Below are 22445 nucleotides of genomic sequence, written 5' to 3'. Positions count from 1 at the left end.
CTGTTCTGCTCTGCACTGCTGAGCGAGTGGGGGAGGGGGCTGTACAATCCAAACACCCCTCCGCTCACAGCTGTATCACATGGGCTCATTTTACACTGATATCCTTCCCCCTGCCAGCCTCAGCATGGGGTTTGCATAGTCCACCCCACGCTCCTCTTGGCAGAGGGGAGATCCCGTTCCAGGCAGGCAGAGTGCTCGTGGGCTCCACCGAGGTTAGGAACAAGCTATTCCATTCCTCTGCACTCAGTGGGCACGGCAGGGCTGGTAGACGAGCTTGCCTGATTGGGGGCAGGGGGCCCCAGTGGCTGCTGTTGCAATTATTGTGTTACCTAGCGCTGGCACCTGGGAGATTTTGAACACCTAGTGATTAACATAACAATTACAGTTATCGTAGGCCAGAACTGCCAGGGAACGTTTATTACAAACGGAGGTTCCTGGGTGGCTGGGCTGTGAAAGGTGGCAGCAGAATGTCCCCCTCTCACCCTTCAAGCTGGATTCCCAGGGGTGGGGGTGTTTTACGTACTAAGAAATGACAGAACAGCCTGGGTGCCGGAAATGACTGGGGGGCTGCACAGGCAGTAGCAAGCCCAGCTGTGACTTTACAAGGACAGGCTTTAGCACCGTAAGCTGACGTGTGGGGCTGTCTTGGTGGAACTGATGTGTTACCTTCACTTCCTCCACAGCACAGCCTGAGAGTCAGTTCACCCTGCCCTAGTGTGGTGCCTTGCTGCTGCTACACTAGGCCCATCACCCCTGGGCCCTGCACTGGGGATGGAAAGTGGCTACAGCAGAGAGAAAACAGTGTGAGAGCAGCTGCAACCGCTCCCAGGCTTGGCAAGAGGGCGCTGCTGGAAGGGTCCTTCTCCTTTCCTCATCACCGTCCCACACCAGGGAGCGAGCCGCTCCCCTGCTCTAGCATTGGCCCTGTTGCACAGGGGAGCTAGTGTTAAATCTTCTCTGTGTCACTGAAGCTTCAACAGCTTTCAGCGACATTGGCCTGGGCAGAGACTGTTACGCTGTGAAGCCCCCAGCCCAGGTGAACTAATATGACCTCTTGCTTTGGTAAAGTACTCACAGCTGCAACCTGTGCTCCATTACAAAATGGAGACATGGCTGCACCCAGGCAGAGTGGCTGCATGGGTGATGCCTTATCCTATTGCAGGGGCAAGTCCAGGCTATTGGAGAGACACGGTGCGGGAGGCAATCTTTTGTACTGGACCAACTACTGTTGGAGAGAGAGAGAGAGAGACACACACACACAACACGGTTGAGCTACACAGAGCTCTGCTTCAGGTCTGGGAGGGGCACTGCTAACTACAAGATCCAACAGACAGTTTAGCATAAGTACTTACCACATATTCTAACCATTCAAGGGGAAGCGGCCGGTTAACACCCTTGTAGTCATGTAGGACAAAAATGGGGCAGGGGGTTAGATTGGTGGAATAAGCCAGAAATCCGTAGCAGGCAGCCTGTAGCTCATTAGTAAGCGAAGAAGTCAAACCTCCCGCCCATAAAGCTAAGGTCATACTTTTGAAGGCACCGCTACTTTTGCAGCTGGACTTGACTAAGTGGAAAGGGCAGCAGTCAGATGGCTAGTAGCCAAGTTGCAGGCCCCAGCAGGTATGTAAATCGAACTAAAAGTAGCTCTGGGGGTAGTTGAATGTGGATGCCAAATCAGAGGTAGTTTTAAAAGGGGTAGCCAGTGCTGTAGTATACAGGCAGAGCTGGGGAGTGTGCCACGGGCCTGATTCTGTCTCCCATGCACCATCCCATCTTCTGCATACCTCGGCTGCTCAGAACTGCCTGCAACTGCCATGCTGCTGATGTTAAACAGTGTCTGGCCTTGAAAGAGACATTCCCTTTTTGGAAAGTCAGTCACAGCTTGAACTGCTTATTCCTAAGAGCCCACACAAATCACTCTGCTCTCTCCTGCCAGCAGCAAAGCAAGGCGGCTGCTCTACCATGTGGGGAAATGTTTTAAGTGCAAGTATATTCTTCCAGGCTGTTGTAGATGAGCTCTGTGTGTGGGTTAGCAAGCAGAGAGAGAGAAAACCCTCCCCTCTGAAGCCAATGGTAAAACCACAAACTGATCACTGTAAGGTGGAAGTGCGGGGTTAGCCCACCCACCATGCCACAGGGTTCTGTGTAGCCTCATGGGCAAGGCATCCAAACCCCCATTGCAGCTCTCCAGGCTGACAGAAATAACCACAGAAGGCTAGTGTCTGGCTTCTGTGCTATGGCATACTCAGAACACCCGGGCTAGGCCACCTGCACAGCAGTGACTAGAGATACCCTTTAATTGGAACAGAAGCAGGTAACCGCAGGAAGACAGCTCAAGGCTCTTGCTGCCTTAGTAACGGTCAAAAGAACTGTGAACATCAGCTTGACCTTCCTCCACTGAGCTCTGGAAGCACCCCCCCGTCCATGCCCCTGCCAGCTGAGGGCTGCAGAGACAGGCACAAGAACTGCCCTCGAGCCTCCAGGGAATCATGTAGATCCCCCTGCAGCCCCGCTTGTCCCAGCCCAGGGTGCAAGAGCCTGAGTTTGCAGCATGACAAAGCAGGCCCAGCTATGGCTTGATTCAGCAGTACCAGAGCAGGCCACACACATACTGCTCTCCAGCTTTGCAGCCCGCCCCCCTAAGGAGAACAGCATAACTCACCCCACAGTAGAATCAGCCAGCCTCCACAGCTGGATGGGAAGCACCAAGCAGTCAGTCCCCAACTGTCTCTAGTTAGCACTGCATACTCTGCTAAATATTCCTATTGCCTGAGTGCAAAGTCAGGGGCCCCTGGAGGGCACACGCTCGCTGCCAGCAGCAGAAAGTAGGGTTACCATATGTCCGTTTTTTCCCGGACACGTACGGCTTTTTGGTAATCAAACCCCCGCCCGGGGGGAATTGCCAAAAAGCTGAACATGTCCGGGAAAAATACCGCTGGCCGGGCACTTCCCCTCCTGCGGCTGCTGTGCTCCTCCCCTGACTCTTCGGCTCTGTTTAAGAGCCGAGCTGCCCGAGTGCTACCGGCTTCGGGCAGCCCCCATGCCTCCGGACCCTGGGCCGCCAGCCGGGCACTTCCCCTCCCAGGCTCCGGGGGCACGGGGGCTGCCCGAAGCCAGTAGCGCTCGGGCAGCTTGGCTCTTAAACAGAGCCAAAGAGTCAGGGGAGGAGCACAGCTGCTGGAGCCTGGGAGGGGAAGCGCCCGGCCAGGGGCGCAGGGTCCGGAGGCATGGGGGCTGCCCGAAGCCCGAGCGCTACCGGCTTCACAGTTTGCCGGGCAGCCTCCAGACCCTGCGCCCCCAGCTGGGCACTTCCCCTCCCGGGCTCCAGCTGCGCTGGGGAAGCGCCGGCCGGGGGCGTAGGGTCTGGGGGCTGCCCGGCAAACAGTGAAGCCGGTAGCGCTGGGGCAGCCCTTTTCGCGTGGATGGGAGGGAGGAGGGGGAGTTAGGGCGGGGACTTTGGGGAATGGGGGGAGTTGGGGCAGGGAAGGGGCCAGGGCCCCGTGGAGTGTCCTCTTTTTTTATTTTTTAAATATGGTAACCCTAGCAGAAAGGGGCATGACCACTCCCCCATTCTTGTTAATACTGTACAACTCTACAATGTATATAGTTCTAGTGCAGACCTGGAACAAAGATCAGTGCCCCCCGGTTACAGGGCTGCTATGTTCAAGGAGTTGTTCTTGGTGTGAAAAATAAACTGGATCCAATAAAACCTCCCTAAGCTCCATTCTGGTGGCAGTGGTTTGGAGCCTGTTTAGGCCTCGCCAGGTTCAATTTAACTTTAGAACAAAAAGGGAACGGGCAAACCCTCGCTTACCTAAATCATTCCCACAAGCTGCCTACACTTCACACCATTTCCTGGCCACAGGACTTGCCATCTTGCTCTAAGCACCTGTTACGAGCAGAGCAGGTGGGGTAGGAACAGCAGGAGGAGTCACAATGCAGTCAGAGCAAAGGAGAAGGAAAAGACGACACATAATGGCTGAGCGGTAGGACAGGGCAAAGTGCCCCTCAAGGGACTTGCTGTGGAGTCGGCCCTCTGGATTTTCAGAATCTTCCAGGCCAGAGCTCCTTTGGCTGCTGCCATGAGCTGCGAAGGGAAGCAGGCTGGGCCCCTCCAGCAAACCCCAATTCACATACACTAGCCAGCGCCCTTCCCCTGTATCCCTGGGTTTGTCTGTCTGGGGTGCATGCTGAGGGAGTGAGCTGCTCCTGTCTCATGGGGGTGATGTCACTGATCTCCCCGGGCGGGCCAGGACCCGAGTCCCACAGCAGGAACATCGAGAAGAGTCAGTGGAAACACTTCCTGCTGCAGGGGCCGAGGGCAGAACAGCCACCCACGAGAGGAAAGACACAAACCACACGGTCAGGCTCGAAGACAGAAACTGTTGGCTCTGGTTATTCCTCTTTGCCGTCCTTTATTGCCCATTTCCAGGAAGGTGCAGCTTGGAGCACAGCCTCGTCCCTCCACCTTCCCCATGTTCCGTTAAGCAGAGTCAGCAGCAGCAGGTTAGTCAAAATACAGCACAGAGCCAGCCAGGTCTCGTCAGTCAGAGCTCTGCAGTGTACACTCAGACCTGCCATCACCTCACCCTGGCACGAAGCCAGTCCCCCTTTCTAACAGCCGGCTGGCCGTCTTCATGGCGAGAGGCAGGGACACGTTAGTGTCTCGGTGAAACCGTGGGCTGGCAACCTCCGCTGATGGCGTCAGCACAAACTGAGCCACGCTGGGCATTTTCAACAGGTTCATCAGCTCAGCGGCCCGGGTCAGGATCTCCTCATTGTCTTCCTCGCTGTACACCGAGGCCATGGCCGGGCTCTGAACAAATGCTCTCATCTTGGACAGGAACAGGGACATCCTGCAGGAGGGAAGGACACAGCTCTGAGCCAGCAGGAGCTTCAAGAGAACAGCTCTAGATTCATAAAGCTCCTGCCTCAAAAGCACCACTCTTACATCACTCCCTAGATAGAACCTACAGGTGAAAGTACCCTCCAGCCAGAACCACATCCCCTCTGTCACCAACACCTGCTGGGTAAAGCTTGGCTGGGAACAGCTGAGGGCTTCCTCAACAGTAACAGTGCCACCTCACTCCCTTCGGTGCCTCCTACTGGGAGTGGCTGGGATTACACACTGCCTACCGTACACTAGTCTCGCTAACCACTACCCAGACACATGCACAAGATGTGCTGTAATTTGGGCTCCCCAAATCACACTTTTCTATTGCTTTCACAGTTTGTCTTGTTTCAGTTCCTGGGTTTTTCATGATGCCAACAGGAATACAGCAACAAACATTTGCTTGGTAACCTGGCTGAACTGCACACTTAACCATGACCTGCTGCCCTGTTTCACACCTAGGGATCAAATCTTGGCTGCGTGATGCCAGTTTGGTCAGCGTCGTCATGAGAACCGTGATGACACGTGGCGAATACTTGGGGATGCTGGCTGAGGGCCGGAGTTGCGTGATTTCAAACAGCATGGCCTCCAGGGCTTCGAAGAACTTGTTGATCTGCTCCACGGTGCACCTTTTGTCGTATGAGACAGACATGTACTCTCCAATAGCCCAGACCTGCAGCAAGACAGGCATGGAGAACAGTCTAAGGACGTGACAGATGAGATTAGCTTGCACCAGAGGTAGAGAAGACAAGGAGGAAGTTCGTGAAGAGAGTCCCCCAGTAGCCTGCAAAGGGGGCTACAGGTATCAGAGGCAGGCAGGCTGGCTCCTTACCACGTAGGTGAAGATATCCTCTTTGTTCCGGATGTTGCTGACAGTTCCTGAAAACTCCAGAAGCTCCTTGGACAGTTCCACTACCAGGGAGGGGTACAGCTTACACAGAAGCACCAGCTGGGAGCTCAGCACTCTGCCAGGAAGAAGGGAGAGGGCGATAGCTCGGGAACACAGACACTACCTCCAGACCACTTGTCACCCACAGATCTGAAAGTGCTCGACAGAGGAGGAGAGCAGCGAGATTCAGTATGTCTGTTATGGCAGCGCCCAGGGCCTCGAGCAGTATCAAGCCCTATTGCACTAGGCAGACCTCAGTTTAGTGACCTGGCCAGCAACACAGACAGAGGGACAGAGTTACACAGAATCCCTCCCTAGCACGAGTTCCATCCCCAGACTTTGGGCTCAACCAACTGCCTGGCACCCACAAAGATCAGAGCTGGCTGCTCACCAGATTAGGTAACCCCAGTGGCCCACTAGTAAGGGAGGAACCCGCCCCCAGACAGGAGTCTGCACAGTGACGACCAGTGAGTGCACGTGTGTGAATGGCAAACAAGTGCCTCACTGTGCTGTGATCAGGGTGTGCATGACACCAAAGCCCTGACTGCAGTGCCCAGTGGCTCCAGTCACTGTCGTCGGGGTGGAGCTCCCTGCAGCTGTTTGTCCAGAGGGCTCATCCCCAAGACTCTGGTGTCCAAGTGCCTGTGACCCACATGGTTTTCGTGACCAAAGAGAGGGAGTGGTTGATTTCCCTCCAAGCGTGCCACCCGCAGGGCACCAGGTCACTGTGCCCTCCGAAGAGGAGCCACGCAGGGATCGTGCCGAGGCTGGTCCCTGGCTACCCTTGGAAAGCCAGACTGGGGCTGAGGGCTGTGTGCTGTGTAACCCTCCTCCTGGCAATTCCATCCACTCTCCCCCCTTCTCAGAGGCGCCCATACTCGCCTATGGACATCGGCCTTAAACGTCGGGATCTCGTAGAGCTGCTCACTCCTCTCCAGCAGCACCAACACCAGCTGGTTTATCAGGGGCCCATCTGCAAACTGGAGATGGAGAAGCATTTCCTTCAGCAACACCACAGCCCCCAGCCACTCCAGGGGGGATGCCTGGAGGAGCCTGGCAGCCTGACCCGAGTGACACAGGGTGTTGGGAAGCAAAGGCCCTTTAACACGAAAGGGGCCTGCCCAGCCACAGCCTAGAGAAACACCCCCACAATCCCAGGACTTCCCTTTACAGTTTCATACCCCCCACTCTGGGAAATTCAGGGTCCTGGGTATTTTCACTCCCCATTAAGGCCCAGAGCAAAGGGACGAGGGCACCCTCCCGGAGTGAGCCAGAACCCAAGCCAGAGGGAGTTTAACCCTTTGGTTCCCATGGATATTCTTCCCATGACAAAGGGAACATCAGAGACAGCAACACACACAGGACGTGAACTCCCCAGTGAGCTGCCTGCAGGGAGCCCTACCTCTGCCACCACGCCGAAGTAGAGCTGCAGTAAGACAGGGATGGTGTCTGCACACTGCACAACCCGGGGACAGCTGGCCATGGACCCCAGCAGCTGGCGAAGGGGAGCCAACCTGTTGACAACAGACCCCAATATCACCGTCAAAGCAGCTTCCCTGAAGAATCCCGGCTTCCCAGCCCCGCCCTTTTCCTCACTACGTCCTTCAGCTTTTGAACACCTGGCAAAGAGGAGAGGGAGACGTGTGCCACATTCCAGCTGTGCCTGTACCCAGGAGCCAGCCTGTGATCGTACACAGCAACCCCAGCTCTTCCTCTGCCCAGAGCCCTGACTGCCGGGCTGCTTCCGCCTCCTGGAACCCACAGACCCGAGGCAGCTGTGAGACGGGGAGTCACAGCACCCCCATGCAGCTGAACCGGATGCTGGCTGCAGCCTCGTACCGCTCAGGGGAGTCTCTGGGGGCGGTCTCAATCCGGAGGAGATACTGAAAGGTGCCTCTGTAGAGCGGGTGGCGGAAGGCCTCCAGGCAGCTGGCTGGCTTGGCAGCAGGATCCCAGGTGGCTCTCTCCGAGATGGGAGCAGAGGCAGCTCTAGTGACGGACACACACAACACAAACTGAAGTAATGGGACCACAGCAGCAAATTGGCTAGATCGCAGTTAGAGGAATGTCAAGGCGGAGGGGCCCCAATAGCTGATCAACCCCCCAGAAAAGTTTCAGGTTTAATTCAAATAGTTCCCAACAGTGAAATGGTTCTCGGGCCTTCAGAACAAGAACAGCAACAGGGTAAAAAAGCAGGAACCTGTGTATAAGAAATGCTGGGTAACAGACGGGAGCCCAGGCAGACTGATGCTACTCTCCCAGCTGGCTCAGCAGAGGACGGCGTAATGCCCAGCAAACCCAGTGCTCCGTAATGACCAAAGTCCCCTCTGCCAGCACACAGCTCCAGTGTGAATCTCCATTCTAAGCCTCCCCAGGGCATGTGTGGGGTAGCGAGCCCCAGCTCCCTCTCTGCAGGAAGCCAGTTCCCTAGAGTTCCCTTCCATTCTCACATGACCCCCCCCACCCAGGAGAGAATCTGAACTTCATGTCTGCCCGAGAAGCTAACAAGGGCAACAGGGCAGGACATAAGGGGGCCTGGCAGAATTTTTATTTTCTAATCACTGAGATGGATAAATTCAACGTTTAGTTTTAAGCGTTTATTTTTTTATTTTTATCCATTCACATTTTCACAGTTGCAGGAAATTATGGGTGGTGGTGGTGGCCAGATAATAATTACTTATTGACATGTTGGAGGCTCAAAAAGTTAAAGCGTTATAACCGTCAAAACACAAAATATACACTGTAAATATCCTTAAACTCTAATCAAGGGGCATTTTTCTGATCTTGCCTATCTGTAAATTTCGATCATCATCGATGGAAATATTTTTTCATCGGTTTGTGTCTATGATGAAATCAATGTTTACCAATAAAAATCGAATCCTTCCAAGCCTAAATGTAAGACTGGCTAACCGAGACCACCAGTTATGGCATCCTCTCTCTGCCAGTGGCCAATACCACATGCTCCAGAGGGACGGACACCTACCAATTGCTCAGAGGTGGACATGGGGGAAGGGAGGGAAATTCCTTCCTGACCCCTAACAACAGTCAGCCTACTGCTCAGAAGCATGAGACCTGACTGTCCCTATCTTTGCACATGCAGCAGAACTACAAACATTATTGGTCAGGTGCTTTCGCAGCCTCATATAAATCCAGCTACAGTAGCTGCTGCTCTGAACTGATGCGGTCGTGGGTGTTCTTTGGGTGTGGGGCAGCCATTTCAAGCAGTTAGTTCTGTCTCAAAGAGTGGGTCAGGACACTGCCCAATGTCAACGCCCTCCTAAAGAGTGAGGAGGGGAAGGTGATGTCACCTCAGCTGGATGTCCAGAGCAGCCACCAAACACGGCAGGTCAAGCAGCAAGTGAAAGATCTCGATGGCTGTGTCTGCACCAAGCAGAGCTGGCAGAAGGTCCATGAACTCAGAGATCAAGGCTGGGCTATTCCATGCTAGGAGCTGCAGGGAAAAACAGGCAGAGACTTTCACAAGCAGCTAGCAGTAGGGCTTCTTCTCTTCCCCCCCATAATCGGGCTGGATTCTCCCACCTCAGAGAAGGCAAAGCATATCACATCGGAAGTTACGGGGGCAAAGGGAGAGGAACAAAATGCACAGAACTGTGGAGTGCCGGGGCAGTTCAGCTCTGAGACCCCACAGCCAGAGCGAAACATTTAGAAGCGGATGATCCGAGTCCCTCACAAACCAACACAGCAAATTTCACCGCATGGAGCATTTGCTTCGAAAGGCGCTCAGGCTGGCCCAGCAGAGAGCTGGATTGACCCCACAGGCTCCAAAAAGGGGGGTTGCAAGGATGACACAGGAGCTCCCAGAGGCCACCTGCACTGGGGCTCATCTCAGAACTAGCAATTTTGAGTCCCTAGCCTTAATGCAGGAGAATTAACCCCTGCCCCAACCAAGCCCTGCTGCCCTGGGTGTCGTCAGACTCCAATGAGGGAATTAAAGGGTGCTGTGGACAAACTAGGAACTACTCCATCCCACAACACAGTCATTCCCCTGGGATAGAGCCCACTGACACCCTTTCTGCTGCAGTTTGGTTGCCAAGCCCTTACTCCCTTGCCCACCCCCAACTACTGTATTACATACCCAGACGCCTCCGGATCAGAGATGCTACTCACAGCCTTTCGTGCCCTAAATAACCATGTAAACATAGCCAGAACTAATCCCCCACCACACACATGCTTTTAAACTGCTGGTGAGTCCTTCCATGCCTCCGCCTGTCTGTCATACGTGCATGGCAATGGGCCCCAAACTGTGGGGCATGTGGAGAAATGTTGGGGATGGCACACAGCGGAGCCTGGCCAGCCCCTACGGGGCACAGGGCGGGAGCATCACCCAGACGCAGCTCCGCTCCACCCCCTGCTCTGCCCTGGCCCCAGCTGCAGCTCCACTTCATACTCCTGGGGGAGTTCTGTGCCAAAAAATTAAAAATTCTGCACACAAATATTTTTAAATTCTGCATATCTTATTTGTTAAAATAATGCAACATAATCACGCTAGTTTCAATTATTTTGGTAATTTAAACTATAATACAATGGATGGAGAATGGGAGTGGAGAAAATCCCTGAACGCCCTGTGTCTAATAGTAACGTAGCTAGTATTGACCCTTCACTTCTAGTTATTAGTCAATAAATATATGCAGCCATATGCTCAATGTTACATCAGAGGCAACAGAAGAGCAAGTGAGGGCTGGGGACTCAAACTCGCAATTCACATTGGCTACTGACCATCTCCAGAAAGGCCAGTAGCAAACAGTTCATGGAGCACATTTTGATAGGAAATTTTTTCAGTGCAAAAGTTTAGATGAGTTCTAATCACTAAAGCACAGTAAGCATTTATAAGGTCACGCTGTCCTTTATAATAAAACTTCTTTACACCACTCTGACAATGTAAAAGAGCCTAAACATTTTTACACCTGTTTTATAATCTTGGGGGAATTCACTAAGAACAATGGGAACAATTCACTAAGCAGGCAGGCTGCTACATGCTGCTCTGCCTGAGGGACAGAGCCTGCCCCACACTTACCTCCCCAGAACAGCCCAAAGCCCTGCCCCTCCACGCCAAGCATGCCGCAATAGTGAGCGAGAGGGACACAGGCATGACTGCCCTGCCCCAGTGGCGATTTACGTCTCTACCAGCTACTCTGAGCGCCCAAACCAACCTGCCTACACTGCTGGGGAGGGGTGAATGACCGCTCTTACAGCTTCCCTTTGCTTCCCTGTCAGAAGTAATTTTTCTGCAGGGAAGCAAAAAAATCTGCGGGGGCCATGAATTCTGCGCGTACGCAGTGAGGCAGAATGCCCCCAGGAGTCACTCCACCCCTAGTTCAGCTCTTGCCCCAGCTCCACTCCACCTCCTGCTCCACCCCAACCCAGCTCTGTCCCCAGCTCAGCTCTTGCCACAGCCGCAGCTCCACTTCTAGTCCCGGCTCCTCCCCCATCCCCAGCTCCTTCGCTGAGACAACTGTGCAGCTGTAGAGAGGGGGCGCAGACAGATTCCATTACTGGTAAGGGGGAGTGCGACAGGTTTAGGCACCACTGGTGTACAGCCACCTCCTTGAGCATTAGGGGCTTCCATTCCAAGGAGACACGTGCATGAAGAGCAGTGCTTGCACCAGCCCCAGCCCCCGTACCTTGAAGAGGTTTGGGAAGCTCCTTCTGAAGATGCTGAGGTTCTCTGTGAAGAATTGGACGTTGTCCCTGCAGAACTGGATAAACTCAAAGGCCAGCATTGGGCTGTGGAAGAGCTGAGCAGGAATCCTGGTGAACAAGTGCTTGTAAACTGCCTCTGAATCCACCGCTGCTGTCTCACCTGGGAAGGAAGGCACACTCAGGACCTCAGCCCACCCAGCAGCCACCCTTCAAGGGCTGGAGATTTTTACAGAGTGGCTTTTGTAACATCAAGACCAAGAGCAATAGGAGAGGGCGGTAGTGCAACTCCTGGAATTCCAGCACTGGGCAGCCCAGCTGAGACCATGTTCAAAGCCATGCAAGCAGCAACTGCTGCTGGGGAGGCACAGAGAAAGAAAGCCGGTCCAGCATTGCTGAGACAGTGCAGCGTTAGATACGCTAGCCTAACACATGGTCAAAGCTAGAGAGTAGCAGGAAGCCATGGAGAGGAAGAGTATTTCTGTGCCTACCGATCCAATCCTGCCTCTCAAACAGAGGCCTGAGTGAGCGCACAGGTACCGCAGAGATTCCCAAAGCTTATGGAGGCTGGGGGGTGGGGGTGGGGGCGCAACAGAAACAACATCCCAACCCCCAGCAATCCCTGTCTGAGCAGCTCTAGAGAGGACAGCACATGTGCACTGTCAGCTTACTGTGGTTCAGGAAGAACTGAGCAATGGGCAGCAGTGCCCTGGCATAAGCAAGGTCCCCACTGATTCTGCCATGCAAGATCTTCAGGCAGGAGAGCGTCCGGTACACATAGGAGGAGTCCTGCCTGCAGATAATATCCATGATAGTGACAGCCTCGATGAGACACTGCACGAGAAAGTACAGCAAGATCAGAACTGTGCAAACAAATCCTCCCCCCTGCCCCTTGTGTACTTACAGCTTTTTGCAGGTCCCCATCTGGTTTCTTCAGGGCCCCTGACAGATAAACAAATCAAACTCAGTCCCCTGGCTCATGCTGGGTATTTGTCATTGTTAAACTGGGCAATGCTGCTGGTATTGGCATGGGCTCTATTGGGAATGGCTTAATGCTGTCAAGTCCATTATTAGATCAGTGGAAGCTCTCCTTTCAGCCAGCAAAACCAATGTGATTAACTGAGCCCTCTTGGACCTCCCCAAAACACAGTGCATCCTTATCGAACACACAGCAGCCCTCTCCAGGAGGTGTGGAAGAGACGGCCCAGAATTAAGGATGGTGGGGAAGATCCGTGGACCCTCCTAACTCAGGTAGTTCTGAGCAGTTACAGTCAAGAGAATCCACACCCCAGTGTCAACACTTTCCAAAACCCACATCAACAGCACGAGGTAGAACACCCAGGTGATGTTTGAGGGCTGGCGAGCAACTTCTCCCATCCCCAGCTAATCTCTCTAGGGAGTCTCAGCTCAGATCCCTTCCTCCACTTTCCCAGACACTAGGGAGTCATTTAGTGACTCCAAGCCAGAGCCATGGCCTAGCAGGCGGCTTGAATAGATTCTTGGGCCTCGTCTCAGACCAGTGGGGAGACTGTGCCCCCGGCCCAGCAGGAGACTGAGCAAGATGATTAAGAATGACCCTGAGGGGCTCTGACGAGAGTCCTACATATTCAGACCACAACTCACGCCGGTTGCTTTGCTCGATAAGCCGCTGGCAGTATTCAAAAGCCTTCTCTCTTAGACGCTCCTTTGGAGGAAGCAGGCGACTGGAGGTGGAGGTAGCAGAGACCATGGACATGATAGACCCATCTACCTCTGATTTGTCATCTGCAGAGAAGAGATCATCGCAGATCACACACTGCATGGTACTGTTTGAGAGTTTACCTATGAACGAGGCTTTACAAACTGCCCAGCTCACCATGGGGGAAGAGACTGTACAATGGAATACACCTCTGTATTCACACTCTACACACTGTGGTAATAATCTTTGTACAAAGCATGCCTTGTAAGGGATCGTCTGAAAACTCATAATTTGCTGATCAGTATTGTCCTGGTAAAATATGTGTGGCAACATTGTTTGTGAAGTTATAAGATTTCCCCTGTATGATGTTATCAGCACATGTTCCAAACCCCACAGGCCTGCCCAGCCAGAAGTCAGGTCTGTCCTACGCAAAGAAATGTGTGCTTGCCTTCATTTGCATTTAAACAGTAAGCAGAGAGGAAAAACAAAGGAAGTTTAAACAGAGGCATTTCTGACTTTTATGCCTCATTACTTGTAGTCACTTAAAATCTCTCTCTTTATAGTTGTTAAACTTGTTTTACTGTTTTATCTAATCCAGTGAGTTCAAATTGAAGTGTCAGGATAACTTGTTACCCCAAATGGAGTTATGTGCATATCACTCCCTTAAAGGAATAACGGACTTCACATATTTGTACTGCCCAGGAGAGGGCTGGGCAGCAGAGGATATACATTTGTGGGAAAAGATCTGGGACCGGGGGTGTGTTGGGGTCACCCTGCAGCATAACCAAAGGTGGTCAGAGCCAAGGTGTGGCTGTCTGACTGCAACACACACACTCACAGCTGGGAGTGTTTTACATGCTGGAGGCTGTTTGGGGGCAGTCCAGGCTGGAGGCTAGAGCAGCAAGACACTGTAAAGGACACCCCGGATTGCAGGGCAGGGGTGACAGCTACTCACTGGTCTGGATTGTACCCTGGTATGTCACAGAGGGGAAGTGGTATCTGATTCCAGTCCAAGGGGAACATTACGACAGCACCTAAGGGGATGCTATCTCCACGCCTGCCCTTCATTTCTTTTTCCGCGAAGCCTGGAGGGATTTCTCCTGAAACCTGAGGGCCTATGTAAATGGTTCATTCTGGCATATCAGACCATGGTCATTCAGCAGGCCCACTGTGACATTTCCTTCACAACAGTCGTAGCCCTGGCATCCCCAGCTATTGAATTCAGGGACCCTCAATTCCAACCCACAACCCTCTGTTGGACCAACTCAGGCAGCAACTGGGGAGACAGTGCCAAACACACTGAACCAAATGGTGGTTTCATGGTGAAGCCACCAGATGCCCTTTCAGGACTAGATCAGGAAGCACATCCCACTCGGGATGTAATACAACACTCAACCCCAGCCTCTAGGCACACACCCAGCGCACCAAGCCAGTACCCGAATTAGGGCTGTTTGCCCCCTCGCTCCCATAGCACAGCAGCCACTTGCGCAGCATGGAAAAGGCCTGCATGTTGAGCCACTGGTCCTCTGTGTAATATTGACCAATCGAGAGCACGGTGAAGAAGTCTGTGGCAACTGCACCATCCACCTCTGTGACAGGGCCAGGCTGGGAATTAGAAGATAAACTGGGTGAAGTGGCGGGACTTCCTGAGATAAAGATTGTCGGGGAGAGGGGAAGTGGAGTTCACCAAACACATGAACTGAATCAGTGAACAGGTTTGTATGTTTACATGTATATAGAAGATGGGGCCCTCCATAACAACCAGAGGCCCAGGATGGGAAGGTGCAGGTCTTTTTCCATGGGAGGGGCCTTCAAAGTCCTTTTATTTCCCATCTCCCTCAAAAGCCACATTTCAGCAACCTTCCGTTTCAAGATAAATGGTTCTCAACACATGTCCGTGTGGTCACCAAAATCTACAAGATGCTCTCTTCCACCTCTCCCTGGGGCTAAACCTTCTGTCTCTGTACTCCCATTAGCCTAGGAGTTTGAAATCCAAACTCTGATGCCCAAGGTGCCTGACTGCTGCACCCACTGGCTGTCCAGCTGGCTAAGAACAGCAGCACTTCTAGATCACCTTTCCTAAAAATGACCTGAGCTCAGGAGCCTTTAAGGGTGGGGAGGTGACATGACATGGTCCAGGTCCTTTGTGAGGGTTTTTTGAATTCATCACTCACCTGCCTTGCCCTGGGATTGGAGAAGAAGCCTCCAGAGGGCTGTGCAACTCCTTGCTGAACACTTGCGTATCTCAGCCAGTCCACCATCCTTTTATTGACCAGATTGGTCTGATCTACAGATGGAAAGCAATGCAGGTAAGGTTTAGACTCATCATAGCAAGAGGCCTCTGCAGCACACTAGTCACTAAAAACTGCTCCTGAACTGGTATACTTTAAACCTAGCCCAAGACTGCCAGCAGAACTCTAGTCCAGCTCTTAGCAACTCTCAGAGCAAAGGGATTCCCCCAGTCAAACTCTGTAGGTGATTTTCACACACACACACACACACACACACACACACACACACACACTCCGGTTCTTCTACTTTTACACAAGCTCAGAGACCAGCATCTTTTATATTCCATTCACAGCTCCGTATACGATTCCCACCCCCTGGCCCTTCCCCCACCCCTGTTCAATGCTATATTTAATTTCATCAATGTTCTGCACAATTCTTCAGCCTGAAGCCTGTGCTCACTTTCTGACACCTGGGATTTGTAATACAGATCAGCCCAATGGTACATCTATTCCCAAGTCCTGTCTCCAACAGCAGCTATCAGATGGATAGTATCAGAAGGTGAGATGTAACGGACAATAATGGAATAACCTGTCTGTGGGGGATGTTTTTTCCCTAATTCAGGGAGTTGTGATTAGTCTGAGGCTGTAGCATGAAAATGCATATCCCCTATACAGTTTTATCCTATTGAATGTAGCAGAAGCCCAGGGAAGTGGTGCTGCATCCCAGGCAAAGGCAAATATTCCATTCCAGCCTCTTCCTTCCAGCCTCCCCCAGTCTCTGTCCAAGGAGCGCAAATCTCTGAGCAAATTCCTGAACCTTGTCGCAGCACAGTGCAGCATCTCCTTTTCAAAAGAGCATTTCTGCACCTTTTTCCATCGAGCCCTCCATGACTAGAGTACTCTCCCAAAGCCTACTCATCAGGCCATCACCTACCCCCAAATTTCATCATCCCCACCTTACAAATTCTCTGCCACTCCAAATACCACTTTACCAGGAAACCTATGAAAAGTGAACTGGCTGTTCTTCTGTATTCATGAAATAGAGAGACGCAAACTGGGGAGCCATGTAAGCCTTTCCGCCCCCACCCCAAGCTCCTCAAGGTACATATTTATATTGCAATCGCACTCAGAGGCCCCAGTGCTAGGCACATACATATAGTGAGGATCTTTCTGCCTAAAGAGCGTGTCTTTCTGTCCCGTGAGGTGCCTAGCACACTCGAGAGCATCGAACAAAGAAGATAATGATCCTCAATGGATCAGAGTTTCACTTTCCCTGAGATATAGGTGCCATTTATAATGGCAATTTGTAAGTATCCCAAGTCATACTCTTGGTCTAAGCCTTCAAAGACCCTTCTCTTTATCACCATGCTGCGTGATTGTGATCTGTTCATTCTCTGTGGGTCTCTAGGACCCTCTTGCATTTACCTTCAGTTAGGCTTGCTGGCGATAGACTGATGCTCTTGGAGAGTAGAGGAAGAAGGTGCCGTGAACTGTGACCCTCAGGCAGTCGCCCTTCCAGGACTTTTACAACACGCTGCCCCACTGCTAACACCTCAGCCTTTTTATTTCCCTTAAAATGAAGCAAAGATTAAAACAAGATGACCGTTTGCAACTGAGATTTTAATGATTTCAGCCTTACAAACGCTTAGATGAGAGCCTCTCTGCTCTGGTGCTGAGTGCATCTATTTTACCATAGTCCACAGATCTCTTCTACAAGCTGAAGCCACAGTTCCTAATGGAGAAAACATCGGATGAAGCAACAAGTTTGTGGACAGCCACAATTTAAAGCTGAATTTATTTGTCAAAAGTGGCTTTAGCGGACCTCCTTCAAATACAATGCTACATTCATCCAGCAGGGATGGAGAGGCAAACAACAGAGCTAACAACTCCATCTAATCCCTAGTGGTGAATTTGCCAGTATGATTTTTAAACGCAAGGCTTGTGGCTTTGAGTCAGATTGATGAAACATGTTCCAACATGCCTAGTTAGCTGGCACCTATAAGGAGAATAAAACACTCTCTGTTTTGACAGTCTTGATGTGGTTTAAGATACATAATTAGACTGAACTGTCAGGGGACCTGGGTCATCCCTCCTCCTTTGGGATGACAGGCAGATACCAAACCTTTCGAGAGGCTGCCCGAGTGGTAGAAAATGGTTCTCTTCCTCCTCCAAAGCCATCCTGCTAGAGAAACTGAAACCCATTTGAGTATTCAGAGTCTCTGACAGTCTCCCCAACTGGCTGCCTCATCCTCTTGATCAGAAAGATGTAAATCAACACCAACCTGTGGCATCACCTTGTCCACTAGTTATCAGATGTGTGCCCTACTCAGGAAAAAGCAAGGGATTTGATGTTGAGCTACACAACTTTCTAGAGGTGAGGGAGATGCACTTGGGAACCCTACTCAAGGCTAGTAATGCTGTTAACATACAAATACATACACGCTCCTCCCCTCCCCGCCTTCCCCCACACATGGACAGATGGACCAAAGAAACACATTAAAGAAGAGGCTTATGATTTCGGGATCATTACAGTAAAGGAAAATGGTACGAGGACACTCCATCCCGCCTGGGTTACAAAGCTGTGACACAAACGGAACTGAAGGAACCATGTCGTCATGCTGCTGACATGCATCTTCAGGAGCCCTGCCTGCTTTCTAGAGAGAAGCATGAATGAATGATGATCCATGGCAGATTTCCAGCTTTTAACAAGTTTACATGCCACTTAGAGGATCTGCTCTTCACCTGTTAGAAATGTCCAGTGTCTAAAATTACACCTGCCAGTCTACTCTCCCAAAAGTAGAAGAGCAAGAGGCAGAGAAGCCAGGGAAGAAAGTTGCTGCAGCTGCCTCTTTTTGAGGCAACAGTACGGCTACAAGCTCTGGAAAGCTACATGTCTCAGGCAAAGTTCGCGGGACTCACAGAGCTGCAATGACAGGTAAGCAAATAGAACGAGTGACTCACTTCCCACCTCCACTTCATTTCCTTGCAGTTAGAGGAAGAAACCCATCTAAAGGAGACACTGACAGGCAAGAACAAAAGATAGGAGGGTCTTTTTGTAAGGGCTCTGCTGAACAGTTCCCGCTTTCATTACATCAAGTGGGACATTGCTCATTATTGCCACTTGCTGCAATGAGTTGCCGTAGCAGCACTAAATCTGCCAAATCAAAGCGTCAGCAACATCCAAATAGAGCAAAAATGTGTTATGGTTCGGTTTCTAATTCAAGGGTAAAGACACAGATGAGAGCCCAATTTTAGATTTTGGAATTTTTACATTTTAACTACGCCACTGCTTTCTGCTTTATAAATAAGTTACTTTCCCTAGTAAAGGTACATTAGAGCCTTGCACACGATCCGAACCTGACAACAAGTGAAAACAACCCTCCCCTCCCCCTTGGGTCATCTCTGACCACCTCTACCTGCTCTTGGGGTTAGCAGCAGCTGCGTGCCATGTTACTGCCAGCCACCACCACCTTGCTGCGCTCTGTGCACACTGCAGAACGAGCGGGCCAAGGAGTTGCAGCCCTCTCACTTTGCAGCACACACAGCGCAGCAAGTTGGGGATGGCCAGCAGGAGCATGGCATGCAACTGCTACCGATCACCCCTCACCACCATGGGCAGGAGAGATGGATAGTGGGCTCAGGGAGCCACCATCAAGCCAAGTCCCAAGGACGAGGCAGTGGCAGCATTTACACAGGTTGCGGGGGAAGTGTACGTTCAGGTTGGTTCAATTCTGACAACGACTCAACACTCTAACGTCGGGCTGGGATCAGCTGCGCTTGGCTCAGGCTTTAAAGTTAGGCCAAGTAGACCTCTACATGTTATGAAAAACCAGCACCATAAAGAGGTTAGAAGCCACAATAAATTCACTTTTCAATCCTTTCCTTTGCAGGCATGAGCAGCAATAGATTGAACTCTATTACGGGAGCTTGCACTGAACGGTTCCTTCCCGCTCCCCAGGTCACAGAGCCCACTGCTCTCATCCCCTCACGCTATGCACACGTTGATTTTAAATGGCTCATTATCAAATCTTGCATACACAGAAAACTTTACCATTTGATTCCAAACAAGGCATAATCTATTCTTCTTAATTTACTTGACGTTCCTTCTGTTCTATACACATGTAAGTACATTTTACTCCCCTTGAGTTAAGTGAAGGGGTGATGAAGTCTAGACAAGATTCCTGACAGCACAGTCCATCTACCTGAGCCAAGAGGATGGAGGACACTAGACTCAAGAGCTTTGCATCCTGGATTTCATCGCAGGATAGGATCAGATCATTGCTGGGTGACATCTCTCTCAAGATGGCAGCACACAGCGCCTGAATCTGCTCAGGACACTTGGGCAGACACAGTACTTTCTGCAACAGCTCTACAAATTTGCCATCCAACCTACAAAAAAAAATAAAATAAAATAAAATAAAATAAAACAAACAAAAACCAGTCATTCAGGCATCACTGAAAGAAAACAAGAGGATAAGAACGTTTACTTATATTCCTATTTGACAGTCTTGATATAGTGTCTTCTTTGAGGCTGGCCCTAAGTAATCTCATATTACTCAACCTCTTCAGTCTGAGTATCTCTGAATTTCACTCCTTTAATAAGGCCTGATCCAATTCTTAACGAAGTCAGAGGGAATTTTTTCCACTTACTTTAAAAAGAGCTGGACGGGATCTCTAGTTTGCAAGGAGCAAGAGAGTGGACTGGATTTCAACATCTGCAACTAGCACAGCGTTTTCAGTAAAGGGAATTTTTTGCAGTCACCCAGCCTTCATTTCTGATCTGTCAAGAACAGAATGCTTTGCATCTCCTGTGTACTGGAGAAGCACAAGCTTCAGTTTCAACATTTTATATTCTAATAGAAACACAGCTGCTGGGATTAGCACACTGAAGAGGATGCTAAAAAAATATTTTCTGTTACAGAAACAGAAGACAAAAAAACCACAACCAAACACGCACACAAATTCCATCTTCACAAGATTTACTTTTCATGGTTAAGGTGCAGAAATACAGATGTTATATAATAACAGGCAGTAATAGATTTAAAAGAGCATAGCACTCACCCCTGAGTACAGTGACATATTGGTACATACATTAAAATACAAAAAAGCTATTAACTATTTTTGGTCCCTGCAAATGCAATCCACAAAGAAGTAGGGCAGATCTGTAGTAGTACTGATCTATAGAATGCTGAAACACATTCTTGACAATACCCTGTTACAGTGACTGCCTAATAGGGCTTAACATGTCCTCTCACTCACTTCCGGCCATATTTTGTGGCTGAAACAATAAGGAAAAGTCTCTGTAAACAGTCAATGGTATCATTTCCCAGGTCATGATTCTGGAGAAGGCTTGTGATTCGGGAACTAAACTTTCTCAGTTCTTCATCCTGGATCTCCCTAGTGAAGAAGAGCAACAGAGGAATTAGTAAGCCCTAAACCAGGAAAATTCCCTGGTCTAAAACATACAGAAACAAAAACACGTAAGTCCACATTCTACTGCTCTGTTAACCCCAAAGCCAAAATACTGGTATCAAACCTATTTCTGTGATTCGAACTATCTGAAATGTTTGTTCCTTTAAAACCATTTCCCCTTTATTTTTGTGCTATGCGGTTTCTATTTGCTTTTCAAGTTTAAGAAGTCAATTTCTAAGCCTCTTCTCAAATGGCAAGTGTCTTTAAAGAAAGGAAATAAATAGCTACTACCACTTGAAAGCTATAGCTGCTAAACTGGCAATTTAAGTGGGAAAAAGCTTTCATATCTCCTCAAAAGAAGCCATTCATCCCTTCATTTGCCAGAATGGAAACAAAGCCAAAGCTAGGAAGACCCAAGGGATGTCTGCAACTCTCCTCTGAACACATCATCCTGCTGGTATCTCAGCAGTCCTCTGAAAGCGCAGTATTTTAGTCGCATCCTTGGGAGCAAGGTTTCAGGAGGGCTTCTGAGAAGACTGAATCTGGAATTGTTTCCAGTGACACTGCAGCTGCACCCACTCCCACTGCCTATTGTCAGCAATGGGAAGCCTCTCAGCGGAGACCAGTTCCTGTCTGAAGCGTCCCCTTCTAGCAGCGACAGGTTGGGCAAGTCACTTCACACCCCTGCCTCAGCCTCCCTGGCTGGGCAGTGGGGAGAACAACACCCCCCTTCCCCCTTTTGCAGATGTCAGTGTCGGAGGAGCCCTCAGTGTGGGAGCACAAAGCGCTGGGAACGCTCACAGCCTCGGGAACGATGTTGCTCAATTCACCAGCCGAGACACAACCCCCCTCCCCTGCCCGCCCACAGCGATCACCGCCCTGAGCAGAACCAGGGACAGGCAACCCCCCACACGCGGGGCACGGAACCCAGGCGTCCGGCGGCCCCCCTCCCCACGCGGGGCACGGAACCCAGGCGTCCGGCGGCCCCCCTCCCCACGCGGGGCACGGAACCCAGGCGTCCGGCGGCCCCCCTCCCCACGCGCGGCACGGAACCCAGGCGTCCGGCGGCCCCCCTCCCCACGCGGGGCACGGAACCCAGGCGTCCGGCGGCCCCCCTCCCCACGCGCGGCACGGAACCCAGGCGTCCGGCGGCCCCCCTCCCCACGCGCGGCACGGAACCCAGGCGTCCGGCGGCCCCCCTCCCCACGCGCGGCACGGAACCCAGGCGTCCGGCGGCCCCTCTCCCCACGCGCGGCACGGAACCCAGGCGTCCGGCGGCCCTGAGCCTCTTCCCCAGCCACCAGCGACCCCCACCTCATACGGGGCCGCGTCGCTAGCGGAGTGAGGTCTGGTTAAGCCGGCTCCCCCCGTACCTGGCCTGCCGCAGGAAGTTTTCCGCCCCCGGCGTGAACATCCCGCCGCTGCTAGTCAATGGGCATAATAGGGCTTTAGGGCAGCGGAGGAAGGAGCCACATTGTTTCCGCTCCCTCCCCGGCCACTTCCGGCAGGCGGGTCCGTGCCAGATGAGGGCTCGTGGGGAACGCGGCTGCCCCCGCACGAACAGTTCCGGGAGCAGTAGCCGCTCTGCCATCCTCCCCTCCCCCAGGCTGGGATGGATCGCTGCGCAACATAACAGTATCCTTCCGCCGCGCCGGGGGCAGGAGAGGTAAGAGAAATAGTCCCCCC

The 22445-nt window shown here is 51.6% G+C and overlaps 1 protein-coding gene across 2 annotated transcripts; it reads right to left on the bottom strand.

Moving 5' to 3' along the window:
• Positions 1-114: 114 nt before the first annotated feature.
• Positions 115-22266, bottom strand: AP5Z1 (adaptor related protein complex 5 subunit zeta 1). 2 transcript variants are annotated; one of them, XM_054041806.1, is made up of 17 exons: positions 22133-22266; positions 20607-20744; positions 19550-19736; positions 16773-16917; positions 15291-15403; positions 14553-14721; positions 13062-13202; positions 12343-12380; positions 12110-12272; positions 11423-11601; positions 9089-9231; positions 7620-7769; positions 7183-7294; positions 6663-6760; positions 5724-5856; positions 5350-5564; positions 115-4856 (listed from the first exon to the last, which is right to left on the bottom strand). In XM_054041806.1, exons 1-17 carry the CDS (start codon positions 22171-22173, stop codon positions 4586-4588), a joined length of 2436 nt encoding a protein of 811 aa, XP_053897781.1. In that variant the 5' UTR covers positions 22174-22266; the 3' UTR covers positions 115-4585. The 2 variants fall into 2 exon arrangements, with proteins under 2 accessions (XP_053897781.1, XP_053897782.1); XM_054041807.1 differs by lacking the exons at positions 20607-20744; positions 22133-22266 and adding an exon at positions 19998-20113.
• Between the last annotated feature and the right edge of the window lie 179 nt (positions 22267-22445).

Source organism: Malaclemys terrapin, chromosome 10 (assembly GCF_027887155.1).
Source record: "Malaclemys terrapin pileata isolate rMalTer1 chromosome 10, rMalTer1.hap1, whole genome shotgun sequence".
NCBI classification, from domain to species: domain Eukaryota; kingdom Metazoa; phylum Chordata; order Testudines; family Emydidae; genus Malaclemys; species Malaclemys terrapin.
Note: the sequence above shows the minus strand (reverse complement) of the source record. Positions and strands in the feature narration are given on the sequence as shown.

Bases quoted from the DNA above. Each gene is read 5' to 3' on its own strand.
- AP5Z1 (XM_054041806.1), bottom strand. From the start codon at position 22,173: ATGTTCACGCCGGGGGCGGAAAACTTCCTGCGGCAGGCCAG. The intron at 16,918-19,549 runs GTAGATGGACTG...CTTCATTTTAAG, and splicing joins CCTCCATCCTCTTGGCTCAG to GGAAATAAAAAGGCTGAGGT. The intron at 11,602-12,109 runs GTAAGCTGACAG...CTTCCTTCCCAG, and splicing joins TCAGTTCTTCCTGAACCACA to GTGAGACAGCAGCGGTGGAT.